The sequence below is a fragment of the Eschscholzia californica genome, unplaced genomic scaffold (assembly GCF_041429995.1).
Source record: "Eschscholzia californica isolate CP2 unplaced genomic scaffold, dmEscCali1.0.p SCAF_3, whole genome shotgun sequence".
Taxonomy (NCBI): Eukaryota; Viridiplantae; Streptophyta; class Magnoliopsida; order Ranunculales; family Papaveraceae; genus Eschscholzia; species Eschscholzia californica.
This window is the reverse complement of record NW_028238420.1, coordinates 4,326,209-4,343,819: the sequence shown is the minus strand read 5'-3', so window position 1 is coordinate 4,343,819 and position 17,611 is coordinate 4,326,209. Positions and strand designations below refer to the sequence as shown.

The 17,611-nt window shown below is 37.3% G+C and overlaps 2 protein-coding genes and 1 long non-coding RNA gene across 8 annotated transcripts; 1 reads left to right on the top strand and 2 right to left on the bottom strand.

Annotated features, from left to right (window-relative positions):
- Positions 1-2,459: 2,459 nt before the first annotated feature.
- Positions 2,460-10,080, bottom strand: LOC147547828 (uncharacterized). Of its 5 annotated transcripts, none has more exons than XM_086671809.1 (8): positions 9,885-10,080; positions 9,084-9,833; positions 7,905-8,997; positions 7,398-7,730; positions 5,876-7,291; positions 4,764-5,444; positions 4,255-4,623; positions 2,460-3,494 (listed from the first exon to the last, which is right to left on the bottom strand). In XM_086671809.1, exons 2-7 carry the CDS (start codon positions 9,587-9,589, stop codon positions 4,273-4,275), a joined length of 4,380 nt encoding a protein of 1,459 aa, XP_086527935.1. In that variant the 5' UTR covers positions 9,590-9,833; positions 9,885-10,080; the 3' UTR covers positions 2,460-3,494; positions 4,255-4,272. The 5 variants fall into 5 exon arrangements, with proteins under 5 accessions (XP_086527935.1, XP_086527936.1, XP_086527938.1 ...); XM_086671810.1 differs by having other exon boundaries at positions 2,460-2,719; positions 9,885-10,031; XM_086671812.1 differs by lacking the exon at positions 9,885-10,080 and having other exon boundaries at positions 2,460-2,719; positions 7,905-8,443; positions 8,636-8,997; positions 9,084-9,717.
- Positions 10,081-10,427: 347 nt separating this feature from the next.
- Positions 10,428-17,147, top strand: LOC147547827 (uncharacterized). 2 transcript variants are annotated; one of them, XM_086671807.1, is made up of 7 exons: positions 10,431-10,539; positions 10,643-11,312; positions 11,934-13,026; positions 13,115-13,465; positions 13,552-14,943; positions 15,429-16,235; positions 16,517-17,107. In XM_086671807.1, exons 2-7 carry the CDS (start codon positions 10,645-10,647, stop codon positions 16,907-16,909), a joined length of 4,704 nt encoding a protein of 1,567 aa, XP_086527933.1. In that variant the 5' UTR covers positions 10,431-10,539; positions 10,643-10,644; the 3' UTR covers positions 16,910-17,107. The 2 variants fall into 2 exon arrangements, with proteins under 2 accessions (XP_086527932.1, XP_086527933.1); XM_086671806.1 differs by having other exon boundaries at positions 10,428-11,312; positions 16,517-17,147.
- LOC147547826 (uncharacterized) lies at positions 12,147-17,353 on the bottom strand. Its single transcript, XR_015238617.1, has 3 exons — positions 17,213-17,353; positions 12,744-16,905; positions 12,147-12,637 (listed from the first exon to the last, which is right to left on the bottom strand). It is a non-coding gene; the product is annotated as an uncharacterized LOC147547826 (long non-coding RNA).
- Between the last annotated feature and the right edge of the window lie 258 nt (positions 17,354-17,611).

Sequence of the window (17,611 nt, the reverse complement as noted above, 5' to 3'; positions counted from 1 at the left end):
GCTAGGACTCATAATTATAGGAACTCTAAATACTAAATTCTAGAAACTATGCTAATATAGCTTCTTGGCCGTGAGGCCCAATAATATCATGGCCGTGAGGCCCAACGGGTGGATGGTCGCCATCACAAAAACTTTTAATTTCCAGCATCAATTTTCTAAATCTATTAATTATCGGAGTCGGAAACAAAAAAATGATGAGCCTGGATCGATTAGTAGACATAGATCTTAACGTTGTCGCCAAGTTTGAAGCACCATATAACGGAAGAAACCCTAGGATTTAACTCTTGGACAAGGAGAAGGCAACCTAGGGTTTAGTTACAAAAAAAAAGCGAGTTATCTTCATTTCTACCAGCAAAACTTGTTTGCTTTTCAATTTTGGAATGTCCTTTATCACTAAATCAGATAAGAGGGACCAAATACAAATAGAACCAAATCCCACAACATGAGCTTATCCAATAGCAGTTATGCCCGACTGGAGCGCCAACTCACACGGTGGGGATTCCGTTCAAACATAGCATCATTTTTGTTTTCAAAATAGGTGCCTACATATGAAATAGTTGTAAAGGTGATACTAGGGGTGTTAATGGTTGATTCCGGTTCGGGTATTACACTATCAAGAACCAAAACTTATTAAAAATTCCGGTTCCTAGTATTGAAATAGGTTCCAATCGGGTAATACCCGTCGGATATAAAATCATTATCGGGTATGAAAATGAGGATCCAAAACCGACATAAACAGTTTCCGTTCTAGTTCAGTTTCGGGTAAATGGGTACCCATTGCCACCCTTGTACATCAGGACTTGGTGTCCAAATATTAGAAGTCCTGGCATGTAAGAGAAGTTCTATAGACGCCCACTATTTGTACTAAAGCACCCCAGGGTAATTTTGACCCTTGGATAGATTTCAAATTCTTTTTGTAGTATTTGAAGAACTCTTTCTTTCTTGCTGAAGTCTCCTAATCCTATTACGTATTACAAAAGAAACTTAAAATTACACTTATCTCTTAATTCTCCATAACTAATTAAGATTAGGATGGTATTTTGTGATTAATTTCTAAAAAAGCTCTTAAAATAGAAACTTTCTAATTTCCCCGCAAACCCTACATATATATATTCAAATACCCACTATGAGTTTATATTCAGAACTCACTCGCTCTGTTCATTCATTACTTCACTCTTTGTCTCCCCACCAATTCCCACATCTCTCTTTTTTTTTCTCTCCAAAAACCCATATCATCCATCCTTTACTTGAATATCTATCAATCAATCTACTGATCAACTATATATCGATCATGGGTGAAGAAGTGAAAGAAGTAGTAAGACTTCGTCGTGTGGGGCATAAAGATCCACTTCTATCTGTTAATTATCCACATAATATCATCTCTTGTTTCCGCCATTACCATTTTGATATAACATTCAACTTTAAAGAAGAACATTCCATTATTGATAGACGAGGCAGAGTTATAGAAACATATTACCCTCCTAATACACCATCACCCGTTGTCGCCAAAATCGATCTCGATCCATTCCAATTCAGACACCATCTTCACACAATTATTTCTCAAACATTTATAACTAATATGGGTATCCATCCTCGTCAATTTAAGCATTACTCTTTGATTGAACGCATTGTCAGAAGTGCTTATCGAACTGCTAACGAAGAGCATATGAAAGGTTTAAATCAGATTGAATTTTACGTCGATATCGATCTAGTCGAGTTAGTGCGCACAAAAACATCATCCATTCAACAACAAGCAGCACCAGCTATTCATCATCAAGAAGAAGATCAACAACAAGTGGAAGAACAAGCAGTTTCTATTAATCATCAAGAAGATCAGCAGCAAGTGGAACAAGCTATTCAAGAATCAATGGGGGTGGTTCAGAAAATGGTACCTGCTTCAAGAGATACAATTGATGCACTAAAAAAGGTTAAGTTCGAAGAAGAAAAAGAAGAAGAAACAAATTGTACTGTTTGTTTGGAGGAATTAGAAAGAGGTTCAGAAGTCATTTACTTGCCCTGTTCTCACGTCTACCATGGAAACTGCATTGTTTCATGGTTGGAGGAGAGCCACTTCTGCCCAATCTGTCGATTCGAGATGCCTACTTCAAAATCTGATTGATGTTTTCTTTTTGTTGATTCTTTCTGATTGACGGACGTATATTTGAATATATAAAGTTTTTATCTTACTTTTTTGAATGTGTTAGTTTATCTTGACTCGCAGAATATTAAAATTCTTTTTATGTTTATTCTTCAATCAATTTATTCTGCAATCAATGTATTCTTCGATAAGTGCTCTAACTAGGAAAACCAAATTGACATAACAAGTCGAGATCGAGTTAGCATTTCAAAGAAATATCGACAATGCTGGGATATTGGCAACCAAAAGCCTAGAGGAAGAAACTAATGGAGTCCTTGAGCGACGAAAAGCTTGAAACTTGCTATCATTATTTATCGAATCATTTTCATGGTAAACAACGCTTTGCATTCCAAATATGCTAATTACATACCCATTTTTAAGTTTCTTAATAGAACATTAGTCAATCAGATATAAATTTCAAATTTTGTGTTCATAAGAAGAAAGAACAAAACCCAACTTTACAATTCTAATAGACTATAAACAACAGTCCTACTGTCCGAAAAAACAAATTTATAACACTCATAAGAAAAACTTGAACATCTGCAGAAAGTGAATTCGTCTAACAGAAATCCCACCAACATGCTGAATTGTGCCAGAAAAAGAAAAGAAATAATTGTCATGATCTTACTATCAATTAGTAATTTCTGGCATAACCCACTTCAGTTCATGGTTTTACTATCACTACCAGAAAAGTAAACCATAAATTTTTGTAAATTCGCAGGATTCTTCAATCTTTATCGTGATCGGCTAGTTCATGGTTTCTACCATAACCCACTTCAGTTCATGGTTTTGGGTGACAGATTAGTAATATCTATCATAGTATCATAAGCATGTTATTATTTTTCTATGACAGTTCTCAGCCTGCAATCAGTATGTATTCTTTCAAATTCCATCATTTCGCAATTGCTATGGCATTACTTTTCGAATTTAAACCATCTTTCTTTTGAAAGGCTGCCTATTTCTAGCATAAAGTACGGGTGATCTTATCAATTGAAGGTGTGGATTCTTATTGTTTGTCGTGTTGTTGTGGCTTTTACCCAGGGTTCTGAAAATGTTCAAGGAAATATATTGACGAAAAAGCAAATACAGGATGATAGATTGGGCTCAGGTATCGTCCCAAAGTCAGAGATCATCATTTACGTATGATGTTATAGGGTCCATAATTTCCGTCTCTTGGACTTATCAGGAGGAAAACTGTCGACTCTGTGGAATGACAGTCGTCAGGTATATTCCTAAAGAGAGCTTCAGGTTTACTCTTAGATTGTGCACAAGACCCGTCTATAGACCACACGACGTGACCCCTTAGTAAACTTGTGTTTGACTTTTGCAGATACCTGTGCAGCTTGAAGAGTTGAACCTGCCAAGTTGTGTTTCACTTCATAAATTTCCCTTATCAATATAACTTCTGCATCGATTAGAGAAATTTATTTTAAGTTACTGCCTAAGTCTTTTGGATATCCCTGATGAGTTATGTGATATCTACATACTGAAGTATGTAGATCTCTCTGTCTGTACTGGGTTTGCATTCACTACCGATCGTTTAGGAAATTCTGGAAATTGTAAGAATCTGGAAATTCTGCATTCAAGCTTTAGATGGTTGGGAAGCATCTCAATCTGAGAGGTTGTTCGAAGTTATCTAAACTACTACCTGGAGTTCTGCTGGGCATTGGAGAGTGAGGAAGATATTAGTGTTGGTTTGGGCAAGCTCGAGTTTCATAACGAATGGTTATGCTAATGGATTCATTTGCCTAACATGATTTCATTTCAGCATTGTATTAAAACTATCTATCTAAGAGTTTTTTTTAGAAAGAACACCTGTGGTGTTTTTAGACTCCTTCTTCTAAGCAGATTAGGACTTCAACCGGAAAGAACACCTGTGGTGTTTTTAGCGTAATTAAGATTTGAAATCAATCCTATTTGACTAGGGTTTGGGCGCCTGTGAAACTTCTCTTACAGGTCAAGGAGGAATTGCCCTTCTTCATCTTCAGATCCATAGTGGAATGAGATATTAAAATGAAATCTAACTATATGAATCTCAGGTAATCGGGCGTACATTTTCAAGGAAAATAGTAAAAAATGACAATCATAAATAGAAAAGGAAATGAGCCAGTACGCACCAGAGATAAGTCACATGTTTACTTTCTTCGAGTCAAATTAGACGACGAGCCTTTTGTAAGTTGAGCTGACCCAAATCGAGGAGCTTGCTTTAACTTAAATGCCGCTTTGTGAGATAAAGTTATCCGATCCAAGGAAAGATAGTTCTGGGGGCATCCATCGGGAGGAAAAATATGTTTCCTGGAAATGATATTTGTTGATATTTTTGAATTCCCAATATTAACACAGGCCTCATAACTATTGATAACTGGATTTTCTACTAAATTTCTGCAACCATTTCCCAATTCCAAATCCAAATATTTTAATGTATCTACGACCTCGAAAAGAATTTGCCGACGCTTTTTCCATAGTAAGGAGCCAATTAGTTCAGCCTACAACAGATTATAGGTTAGTACAACTTAGTATCCAATGTTAAGAAGATCGGTTAAAACAACATATATAAGTTTAAAAGTTAATTCAAGATCTTTGCATTCACCAAAACGAAAAAAAGAAAACTTGAAACTGGACTTACATAAATTGGAACTTCATTGAATGAGTAAGTTCGGATCATCCAGTAGTTTGCAAGCCCAAGAGCATGAATTCCATTGAAGTCCATATCCGTCATCACTTTGCTAAATTCATCTTCCAACCTTTTCAGGTCCAATTCACTTCTTGAAACATACCCTCCAATGGCTGACTTATGCTCTTCAAGATTGTCGATCAACTTGCAGGCAACTTCCCCAGCTAAGTGCTTCTGATATGCGGGAACCAAAAATATCCACGCTCCATAAACCCGTTCACTTGATGAAGGAATCACCAACTCTGATCCATCTGCAAATATTTCTGAAACTAGAAACTCATCCATGAAAATACTAACATGAAAGAAACTACCCGCCTCAGGAATCTTATATTGACATATTTCAGTGTCATTAGCTCCATTAACCAGGCGCAGGTGCACAGACTGATAGGAAATGTCTTTCCTCTCATTGGGTCTTGATACCATATTCTTGAAAAGGGAATGCCGTGCGATAAAGCATATAACAATACCACAATATAATTTTCTGGAGTTGTAAGGTAACTTGAACTTAAACTTATCTTGTGATTGCTGAGTAATCTTTTGAAAACATGATACAAGATCGAGATCACACTTTTCTAGTTCCACTTTTGCTGATAGATGTACTGTATGGGGAATTTTCGCCGTGTTTAATGCTTTCTGCAACAACAAACCAGTAAACAACAGTATTTATTAAAGAACAGAAAGATACATGAATAAACTCAACAATCCAAAATAGAAGAGTATATAAACAAAATGTTCTACATGGTCCCTACTGGCACACGTATGGATGGGATTTTAGCCCGTGAACACGCAGTCCAATTCGTTAACCCGGGACTGTTGTGGGCCACGGGCTGAGGCCCCGGCTGGGCTGTTCCAGCCCAGCATGCTGGAATACATGAGTTGGACACGGGTGATAAAGCTCACCCAAGTATCTGGTAGATAGGCCCGACCCCACAGGCTTAAGTACCCAGTGGTTCCTGGCCCAGCCAGACTCCCACCTGCGTGGAGTCGATGTGGTGTTAACTGTTAAGTAAATGGTGTCAACAGGTGATCAATTATATTTAAAGAATTTGGAAGAGATTACCGACCTTTAACCACTCAGTGTCATGGGAAAGGTACCAATCCGATAAAAACAAATGGAGCTCGGACAACTTATTCAATTTCTCGAGACCAGCAATTGTTCGTAGGTCGAAACATCCATTCAAGTTCAAGCTTTTCAGATACTTCAAATTTTCAATAGAGTCAACAGTAAGAAGGTTCTTGCAATTTCCAAGATGCAAAGTCTGGAGAGTAGTATTATGAACAGGTACAATAACCTTCTTAAGACCTGGGCAATCTTCAATTTTAAGTGATGGTAAACCTCTCGGAATTTCAAAAGAACTGATATTCGAACATGAAGATATAGAAAACGAAGCAATATTGAAAGGTCCACATCCGATGCCTTTCATAGAAGGAAGTCTCATACTCAACAACTCTAGTTCTTTAAGGGCAATACCTTTGTCACAAATAAACTGGAAGAGCTGATCAGTGACGACGCAGTTACCAAGATGAATCTTTGTTATTGTCGACATGTTAGGGAAAGCTCCTGTTGTCAACTGGAGGCTAGAACACTCGGTCAAACTCAACGATGTCAGAGCTGAAAGTCCTTTTGCAGTCGTAGGAAGCTTGGCTAACTTCGAGCATTTAAAAATGATGAGACGCTCTAGACCATCCAGATATCCAATTTCCTCGGGTAAATCTAGTATTCCACAGAACGAAATGTACAATGACTTGAGCTGCCTTAAATGTCCGAGAGAACTTCCTAAGCCCTCAAGCAACGAGAATTGACTGATTACGAGATCCTTCAAACGAATTAACTTCGTAAAAACAAATGGGTCTAATGTCTTTACCTCATACCCTTGCCATAATGAAAGTTCCTCCAAGTTCTCGAGTTCTCCAAGAGAACTAGGAAGTACTTTGAAGTGTGAACAAGAAATCTTCAAAGTTTTAATACAATGTTGAAAGGAAATCATGTTCGGCAAATGAATCCTTTTGCATAACGATGCGTCGAGAAATTCGAGCTTGCTCAAACCAACACTAATATCTTTCTCACTCTCCAATGCCCAGCAGAACTGCAGGTTGAGATACGTTATTTCCTCTAGCTTGTGAAACGATGAAGGTAGTTTAGATAACTTCGAGCAACCTCCCAGATTGAGATGCTCCAACTTTTCCAAACCTCCGAAGCTTGAAGGCAGAAATTCCAGATTCTTACAGTTTGAAAGATCTAAGTGTTGTAATCGCTTCCAATTTCCTAAACGATCGGGTAATGAAATCAAACCAGTACAGCCCGAGACATCTACGTACTTCAGTGTGTAAATATCACAGAACCCATCAGGGATATCCACGAGACTTATGCAGTGACTTAAAATCAACTTCTCTAATCGATTTAGAAGTTTGATTGATACGGGAAATTTACGAAGTGAAACACAACCTCGCAGGTTCAGCTCTTCAAGCTGCACTGGTATCTGCAAAAATCAAACAAAAGTTAACTAACGGGTCGTGCCGGGTGGTCTATAGACAGGTCTTGTGCACAATTCAAGAGTAAACATGAAGCTCTTTTTAGGAATATACCTGACGGCTATCACTCCACAGACTCGATAGTTTTCCTCCTGACAAGTCCAAGATGCGTAAATTATGGAACGGTAACTCCATAGGAAGAGGTCCACTAGGACAATGCCTCCAGCGTAACCAAATGATATTTTTTGACAAAACCCTAAAATCCCCTTCGACACATGCATCTTCGAGAATCAACAAGCGCAACTCTGTCATAGGAGCAAAGGATTGCAAAGGCCACCTCCCATATTGGTCTCTTATGATCTCTGACTTTGGGACGATAACCGAGCCCAATCTTTCATCCTGTATTTGCTTTTTCGTCAACGTAATTCCTTGAACATTTTCAGAGCCCTGGGTAAAAGCCACCACAACAAGACAAGCAATAAGACTCCACACCTTCAATTGATAAGATTACCCATACTTTATGCTAATAATAGGCAGCCTTTCAAAAGAAAGATGGTCTAAAATCAAAACAAATAATGCCATAGCAAATGGTGAATATGATGAGATTTGAGAGATACATACGGATTGCAGGCTGAGAACTGTCATAACATCGTTTGGGCGCCAAAGACGACTACGAAGCCCAGGATTATTGGTATTTTCTCCATCGACTATCTTTTCGGCCATTTGTCTCAACTGATCGTGCATTTGAAACTTACCATTATCTACCTTAATAAGGCATTTCTGCTGCAAAGACTGAACACCAACGGATCCAAACCATCCCATTGCATTCCAAATCCTAATAGTCATTTCCGTATCTTCTCCAACGAAAAACAGGGCTATATCAAGAAAAATTTGCTTCTCCGACAAATCAAGGGCATCATAGCTGACTCTTATCTGTCTCTCAATATCACCAGGTAAACTCTCTGAGATATTCTTCAGTGTTTCTTCCCAAGCAGGTATCCCTTCTCCAAAAAGCTTTCCTCCAAGTGTTTCCAAAGAAAGTGGCAGTCCATCACAATAACTAATAAACCTCTCAACCAAAGGATCGAACCCAAGAGAAGGCAAAGGCATGACAAATGCGTGCCAACAAAAGAGTTCTCTGGCAAACTTCCTCTCCAATCCTTCCATATTGTATATCAAAGAGTTCGAAACACATTCGATTAATTTCATATCACGGGTCGTAATCAAAACAATGCTGTTCTTATGAACAAATTCAGGTACCCAAAGAGCATCTAAGTGGTCAGGATCATCAATATTATCAAAAACTATAATTACTTCAGCTCTATTAAGACACTTTTTTAGAAGATACTTACCTTGATTAGTACTGTGTATTTGATGATCAATTTGAAGCAAATCCTTTAAGAGAAGACTTTGAACTCTTTCAAGGCCAATAGTTTCTACCTTACCTTTCACATCTTCAATAAAGCAAGCTGCTTTAAAGTGGGTTTTAATGGTGTTAAAGAATTCTTTAGCTAAAGTGGTTTTTCCAATCCCACCCATACCAACTATACCCAAAACCCTAGTTTTGCTTGAATTTGATCCTGCTTCAAGGAGTCTTCCCAATTTTTTAGTTTTGTCAGTTAGACCTACCGGATATTTAGCTACTTGTAGTGATGCAGAATTCACCTTCTTCATCACACTTTGCACCACTGCTTTCAACAATTTCCTTGAATTCCTATTAAAAAAAGATAATGGAACATTAGGGTTTTCAAAATTAGGGTTTGAATTGGTAAAAGAAGAGAGAGATTAAGGGTTACTTACCCAAGGAAATCACTGAATTTCCAGCCAGAGAGCAAGGCAGTTCTTTCAAAAGCAACTTTCAAATCTTCATAATTAGGGTTTTCATTTCTAACCCTAGAAAATGCATCTTGAAACACACCTTTCACAACTTTTCGAACCTCTGATGGTCTTACATCGAAAAAAATGGGAATCAAATCTATCTTACAATCATGAATCATCTTCAATTCTTGAAGCCGAAGATTTGAATCTGCAAAATCTTTGGATAGAACCAGTATACAAACAGAAGCAAGAAAAATAGCTTCATCTCCAGAGAATGAAACTGAAACTCCAAGTCTTTTAAGATGAGAAGAAAGATCTGAAACAAATGGTGTTACTGAAGTAGAATGAGAGTCGAGAATAGCAACATCACACTTGATGGGAGTTTGAGGAGAACTGATAGAAATCTTCGGCGGAAATAGAGAAGAAGTTGCTTTAAAACATTTAGGAAATTTTCTTCGAAAACGAGAAATTGAAGAAGTTTCCGGCATTGGTTTGATCGGTTCTGTAGAAATGATGGGAAATTGAAACTAGGGTTTTGCTCTAAAATAGAAATCAAAGAAGAAGAGTTCATTTTGTTTGAATTTATTAAGTGAGAGAGAAGACTTTTGGGAAGGATAATGAAGGAAGCTTCGTTAGAAAATGTTAGTAAGTTATTGGCGCCAATTTCAACTGGATTTTCTAATGCCCCCTATATATGACACCAACTATTTTAGCATGGGGCAACCTAGATAACTACTCTCATCAAAAAAAAAAAAAAAAAAAAAAAAACTAGATAACTAAAACACCTAATTTTTCTTTCTCTTATATTTCATCACCACATTGACCTTGGAGAGAGGAGAAGTTGTCCGCAGTCAGTCGTAAAGTTAACCGACAGACAAAAAAAGATTGTTAGTTTCTAAATCTATAAAAACGCGTGAGCTAAAAGGAAACTTGACAAATAGTGGCCAAGAACATAAAAAATGACAAGTTGTGTTTAGTCTTTGTGAAAATGCAGTTTGATTTAGTCTTAGTGAAAATGCTATTTGGCCGAACAAATATTTCAAACAAGGCAAATTGATGATGTAACTCTAACATAATTATGTGCACAATTTGCTTTATTGGGTCGTTAAGACTAATTTGTATGTTTTCAAGTCAACCCACCGGATTTCATCAAAAAAAAAAAGTTAGAAAAAACAGAGAGAAGACTTTTGACAAGGATGAATGTTCAAGGAATCTTCATTAGAAAATGCAAGTTGACTAATGCATTTCCTTCTCTTATCCAAATTTCATTTTCAACCAATCATAACAAAGACTAATATTATGTTGACTAATGCACTTCCTTCTCTTATTGGTGCCTATTCTATTATTACTTTCACACTTGGTTTGATTTCAAAACTTCTGGTTCCAAATCCCCATTTCTTAAAATCCCATGCCACTGTAATTTTTAGATGATGCCCTAGTTTATAAATTGAGTTTCTTTCAGTAAATAATCATCTACTTTGAGTATTTGTGGAATCTGGGTGGTTTAAAGATTGTGTTTTTTTTTACTTAAAAAGTCTAAGAAATGGCATCTTCATCTTCTTCCATGGTATCCAGGATGAAGAACTGGATTCGGGTTCGCCAGAATGCAAATGTTGCAGAATCTATTAGTTCAGTAACAAGCTTGGAAACAAGTTTTAATGGGAATTCCAATACAATTAGAAACTTGCAGAGAAGTAGTAGTGATTTGTTAGTAGCTGGAGAAATCCATGGAAGAGTTGTACTATATGATGTTTTCATTAGTCACAGAGGATCTGATGGAAAACTTCATGCTATTAAAATTCATGAAGATTTGAAAAGTCTTGGTATTAAGAGTTTCTTGGATGTTGAAGGAATTCATAAAGGTGAAAATCTCAGTGCCATTATTGTTGAAGCAATCAAATCTTCAACAGTTTTGTTGGTTTTATTAACCGAAGAATTTGCAGAGTCACCATGGTGTTTAGAGGAACTGAGAGTAATGGTTGAGAAGATAAAAGTGCAGGAAACTAGAGTTGATGAAGAAGTCATTTTGTTGCCTGTGTTTTATGGGGTTGAATCAGAAGATTTGATGAATGTGAAAACTGGGAGTTTCAAGAAAGCTTTTCGAATGTACAAGAAAGGGAAGGAATTCAGTCCAGAGTTGATTAAGAAATGGGAGATGACATTGAAGGAAGTTGGAGGATTTTGGGGTTTGAGTTTGAGTAATTATAAAGGGTTAGTTTCTTTACCTTCTTACTTGTCTTCTGCAGTTTTTTTCGATAAAAATTCGCATGTCAAACTCTTTGTTATTGAAGTTTTGGTCTTGTTTTTTCATTGATTTGGGTGATGCTTTTGCTGGTAAAAAATCCACTTGCTATGTAAAAAAAAAATATTACCTTAGGTAGTCTTTGTTGATTCCCCAAGTCAGATCAGACTCTGACTCATAGTCTGAATTGGCTCAAGTCGGATTTTGTTGTCTTTCTTTATGTGACTCTGATTTGACTGATTGACTGAATTGGGTTGATTATGGGTCTATTTTATTCAGATGAGTCAGATTAGAAAAAAACATGGACCTCCTTGGTCCTTGCATGTTTAGAACTAGAGTTTTGTTTTTCTAGCACTTAGGATGGGCCGAATCATCTGAGTTACTCAGGGATCAGTTGAAAGTTGTAACTTTTACTTCGATTAGTTATTAGAGAAAACTCAGTTGAAACTCGGCCAAGTTACTCCGCTCGGGTCAAGGATCAACTCTTGGCAGATCCGGAACCTATCCCCACCTGTAACTGCTTAGTCTATTTGTCGATTGCGGTTTCAGTATATAAATGCTGAATCTTCTGTTTCAATGTAATGAACTAGGAAAGAAGAGTTTTTCAAAACAGTCGTGAAATATGTCGTTGGGAGAGTAAAGAATGTCGATTTGGAAGTTGCGAAGTTTCCAGTGGCAGTAGATGAACGGGTTCATGAATTAACTAATGTGGTAAATCTTAATAAATCTGTCGATACCCCTTGTATTGTCGGGGTTTTTGGGATGACTGGAATTGGAAAAACAACAGTAGTAAAGCAATATTACAATATGAATCGGAAATCTTTTAATTTCTCATTTTTCATGAACGATATTAAAACGAAAACACAAAGTATTGGACTCCCAAACTTACAGAAATTGCTTCTCAAAGAACTTGCTTTGCTTGATCTCGATGTTCGTAATGTTAGCCATGGAATCAAACTTCTTAAAAAGCATCTTCGGGGTGCAAAGTTTCTCTTAGTACTAGATGGAGTTGATGATATTAGTCAACTTAAAGCTCTACTTGTGGAAGAGGTTGTAAGTCCTGAAAGTGTTATATTGGTTACACTTTCAGAAGATTCGGTATATAGCGAATTACCGAATGCTACGTTTTATTACGTCGAAAAATTAGAAAGGCATGAAAGCAAGGAACTTTTTCTCAAGCATGCAATGAATAAGTCAGAATCTACATACCCGGATCTTGAAGTTTTCATTGATCATTATCTAGACCTTTGTGATGGCTTACCTCTATCGCTCGAAATCATTGGGAGATCATTATCTGGTATCACCAATAAATTTTATTGGAAGAACAATTTAGTGAAGGTTTCCGAAATATTACCAGAAGAAATTAAAAGGAGATTTCAGTATTACTTTGAGACCCTTACCCAAGATCAGAAAGATGCCGTTTTTGACGTTGCCTGTTTCCTTGAAGGTGAAAGTGTTGATATCGCTGTCGACTTCTGGTGTGCATGTGGCCTATCAGGACTTGCCATCCTTCATGAACTCTTAGTGAAAAAAGTTGTAAGCGTAGTTCTCAAAGACTTATATATTCATCCACAAATGAAGCAATATATTTTCCAACTCCACGACGAAGCTATTAAAGACCCGACACAAGTAAAGCGTTTATGGCGGCCTAGTGATGTTCAGAGAGCTCTGGAGCGAAGATTTGTGAGTTTTCATTCTTGTCATTCATCCTTCATAATACATTAATATCGTCTCAGAAACTTTTGTATGCTTAATGTATCTGCTAATGCAGGATTTCACAAATGTTGAGTACTTGAGTTTGGTGGTAAAAGAATCCCAACCATCTGTTGTTCTTGATTCAAGCATTGTTCCGAGATCTCAAATAATATGTCGGGAAAAAGATGGTGTCGATCTTGGTGCATGGCCAACTGAGCACTTTGCAAAGATGAGTAATTTGAAGTTGCTTATTCTTGAAGGTCAATGTATTACAAAAGATTTCATCTACTTGCCAATAGGAATTCTTTGGCTCCGATGGCGATTCTACCCGTATAATTTTATTCCTCTAGAATTACCCACGACAAATTTGCGAGTTCTTGATTTGAGCGGAGGAAAAATGTCAGATTTGTGGACTACAGTTTATGGGGTATTTCACAATTTCATCAAGACTTGTTAATTTCGGATCGACTTGTTTAATTTATCTCTTGACTGATTTCCTTTTCTCTGTTTCAGGCGCCTTTGCAATTACAACACCTATATCTTCAAGACTGTAGTAATCTGAAAGCACTGCCAGAATCAATAGTAATGCTAATACATCTAGAAGTAATTGATCTTAAGGGTTGTACATCTCTTGTCGTTCTTCCTGACGAGCTTTGCTTTCTTGAATCGCTCCGTTGTCTTGATTTATCTAATTGCAGAAACTTGGAATGCCTTCCCCAGCACATCGGGGAATTGAAAAGGCTGGAATATTTGAATTGTTCAGGATGTTGGAAATTACAGGCTCTTCCTGATTCCTTTGGTGCAGTTGCTTCTCTGACATTCCTAGATTTAAGTGAATGCTGGGAACTAAAGACACTTCCTCTCTCAATTGGGTCTTTGAAAAAACTCATATCTTTAGATCTTTCTGGTTGTCCATGCTTCAATATACAAAGCGAAGATCACCCAAAAACTATAGAGGCCACAAGTCTTCTATATGGGATTTCTGAAATGCATAATCTGGAAATATTTAAGCTTTCAATCAAAGGTTTCACTAAGCTTCCAGTTAGTTATTGGCAACTTTCATCGTTGCAGGTGCTAAGTATACAGGGTCCGAATTTAGTGGAGCTACCTTCGTTGGAGAATCATCCAGTTTTAACTGAACTTGTTCTTGATGGTTGTCTCAATCTCAGATACTTGGTTTATCCCAATATGAGACTTCCTACACTAAAAACCTTGAAAATCTCTTCATGTGGGTTGGTAAAGTTACCGGACGAGATTGGAGAACTCTGCAACTTAACTACCTTATGCTTATCGAAGTGCACGGACCTTGAGACATTGCCTACTAGCTTTGGTAACCTTACGAAACTACAAGAACTTGAACTAGTCAAAAATTCTAAACTTTCCATCACTCATGATTCACTTCGAAATCTCGCACGGCTTAAGAGGCTTGTCATTGATGAGTGTGAGATATCGGATGCGTGCTTATCACTAGCATTCAAGTCCTTAAACTGCCTAGAGGATTTAAAACTCAAGAAATTGTCGAATTACTGCATAAATATTTCGGAAGAGACACTTCCCAAACTCATTTTCCTCTCTATAGATTCCTGCGAAAATTTGATTGAATTTGAAATCTCCCCAAAGCTCAGGAAGCTAGAGATAATGAGTTGTGATAGTCTGAAGTTTGTTATCGTTCCTAGAAGAATCGAGATGTGGTTAAGAGAGCTCACGTTAAGGCATTGTCGAGAGTTATCAGTGATAAAGTCTATTCCTATGCTCAAACATCTAGAGAAGCTTGATACTGTGGGTTGTCAAAACTTGCATTATATAGAAGGGTTAGAGAATGTCAAAACGCTGAACGAAATGCATATATTCATCACTTACTGGGGATTTACATATCATGGAGATGAATGGTTGCAGGAATTGCAGGTAACCGTTTACTTTCTCCTCTTAGCTATATATTTGGTTCTCATCTACTCAAATAGATGGAACCATAATTAGCATAAACGTTTCCGATTTAGAATTGTCGTGGATATTTTGCATCTGAATTCCCTAACATGATAAACTAGTTTTGGGTCGTATAAACTCTTCACTTCATCAACCTAGATCGAATAGATGAGATTAACTCATCCGGAGGTCTAGTTAAGCGTTAACTCGTTCACCGTCGAGCAAATAAAATGACACTGCCTCGGTGGGGTGTTCGCACATGTTCCGGGTTGTGGGCACCACTTAACATGTTGCAATGCCGGTATCGACAGGTGGGATGGGCGCACGAGCTTCATTAGATTCTTGATGGAAAAAGTACCTCCGGACCTATAATTATGTCGTATTACATTTTAGTATTCGAATGTGTTGCTTTTAAGGGCTGGATTTTGTTTTCGAAGTTGATGAATAGTATTTTTCCCTCTTTGCAGAAAAACATATATGCACCTGCTATGCATTTTGCGACAAAGGCAGTACCCAATGCCGATGAAATTTTCAGGAAATTCCATAAGATGGAAAATCACTCCAACAATCTTCTCATGTTCCAGTTCCCAGAATCCATTGAGCCTTGTTCATGGATAATGATTGCTTTCAGTTCGATTGACACATTTGAAGATTATGCAGTTCAGACCATGAGACACCTTAACACAACTGATGATCCTCTGTTACCAAGAGGGAATATAACTATTAACTTGTTTAATTCTACTACCATTGAAACAACTATCCATGAATACCCATCTGCCAGTTCTGGCGAAACCATACATTTTAGTATTTTCACTGGCGATTCTTGGCTATTGAAGAGACTAAAAGCTAACGGAGCTATCGGCATTACAGGCGGTTGGTTTGTCAACCTTAAATCAGGATGGATACGTATGTTGACAATGGATGAAGAGTCGAATATAGAAACTATTCAAAATGAGTTTTTTGAAGATCTCCGGAAAGTAAAGGAATCAGCTTTGAGAATTGCAGCGGATACTGAGAAATATGCTTTTGATTTGCTTTTAGAACGAAAAAGAAACGCGCAGTCGAGAAATGATGATGTTTACCGTAATGCTAGTGAACATGAGAAGAAAATTTTACTTACCCAACAAAAGCAAGAAGAAGAGAACAGATCGAATGAACTTCCAGACCCAAAACTAAGCAGTCGGTCCATGGAAGATATGAAAAGCTTCCAAGCTTTAGACATTGCGAATTGCAGGATAAAACGCGTCAAGTTTTTTATGATGGTTGCTATTCAGGTACTTTTTTGCGTAAACCCGTAAGCTATTGAGCTGAGACTTGTTGTTTCTTGGGCTCTGATACTAGTGCTAAGTGGTCTTGAGCCTGTCTTACCCCAAAAGCTAGCTCAAGAGGTGAGGTCGTGAGGCTTTCCCCCCACTCATGAACTGACCAACCTGCTCTTTCCACTAACAATGTCGGATTATCCCAACATATATGGTTCACTTTATCTCATTTTTGTCATCCGTGATCTTGATTTTGTTTCATTAACACTAATTGTTCGATTATGTGATTTATGTAGAGTCACCAACTAACACCTACAATCTGCAAACAAGATTTGTTTCATCTTCCATACAATGAGAGATCACTCTCCTATCTTCAGTTGGAAATCAGCAGTAGGAATGCAGTGAATGATGCTATCCTCTTCTGTCACAACACACTTGTTCAGGTAACAGTCGGAGAGAATTACGAGAGCTCGACTACTATAACTCATGAGTTTATCAATATTGAAGCATCGGAAGAAAAACGAGCCATTCACGCAAACCCATTTGGATTCGTAAAAATTGTTTTTGAGCGGTTCCAAAATGTTGAGAACATGACGAGAATGCTCGAGGAGGCTCAGTTGAGAGAGGACATGGCTAGTAACATGCAGTTCTTTGCTGATGAAGATGGAGTCGGCATTGAAATTTTCTAAAACACGAGTATGCTTCAGTTTTCGATCACAATGAATACATTATTATATGTTATTGACCTAATCTTTTTAACGTTATAGAAAGATGGTCTAAATCGAAATACAATGCCACAGCAATTGGGGATATGATGAGATTTGAAAGTTACATACAATGTCATAATTTATGATAACAGTAGTTATAACAATGGTAGCTAAAGGATATGTACTAGGCTCACTAATCAAAGCCAAAGCTTTCGCCGAATCTCATCATGTTTTTGCAATATGAGCAGCAAAACTTGCAGAAATTAATAAGAGAATTGGACTTACATATAAGATAACGTCCGGTGTTTAGTGTCGTTATCTAAACGCTCTAAAGAAAGCGGTGAAAATTACAGCAGAGGAGTGATAACTCTAGGGTTTCTCATCAGAAAAATCTCGAACAGAAGAGGAGAGAATGAGTCTAGGGCTTCTTCTCTAGTCTTCTCTAGTCTTCTCTAAGTCTTCTAAAGTCAAGTAGTCATAGATTGACTAAGTCAAGGTCCAGCCCATATATCAGCTGACAAGAAGTCTTCTAAAGGCACCTGCAAGATTAAGAGAATAATTAGTTAGTAACTACTTTAGTTAATTCTGTTACATTCTGTTATAGTTAATAACAAACTCTTAGTTTCTCTTTAAATAGAATTGTAATCTCATTTTGAGTTTAATATTGAATAAAATCTGAGTATT

Bases quoted from the DNA above. Each gene is read 5' to 3' on its own strand.
- LOC147547828 (XM_086671809.1), bottom strand. From the start codon at position 9,589: ATGCCGGAAACTTCTTCAATTTCTCGTTTTCGAAGAAAATTTCCTAAA. The intron at 7,292-7,397 runs GTATATTCCTAA...TGATTTTTGCAG, and splicing joins TGTGGAGTGATAGCCGTCAG to ATACCAGTGCAGCTTGAAGA. The intron at 5,445-5,875 runs GTCGGTAATCTC...TTGTTGTTGCAG, and splicing joins ATGACACTGAGTGGTTAAAG to AAAGCATTAAACACGGCGAA.
- LOC147547827 (XM_086671806.1), top strand. From the start codon at position 10,645: ATGGCATCTTCATCTTCTTCCATGGTATCCAGGATGAAGAACTGGATT. The intron at 14,944-15,428 runs GTAACCGTTTAC...CCCTCTTTGCAG, and splicing joins AATGGTTGCAGGAATTGCAG to AAAAACATATATGCACCTGC. The intron at 16,236-16,516 runs GTACTTTTTTGC...TGATTTATGTAG, and splicing joins TTATGATGGTTGCTATTCAG to AGTCACCAACTAACACCTAC.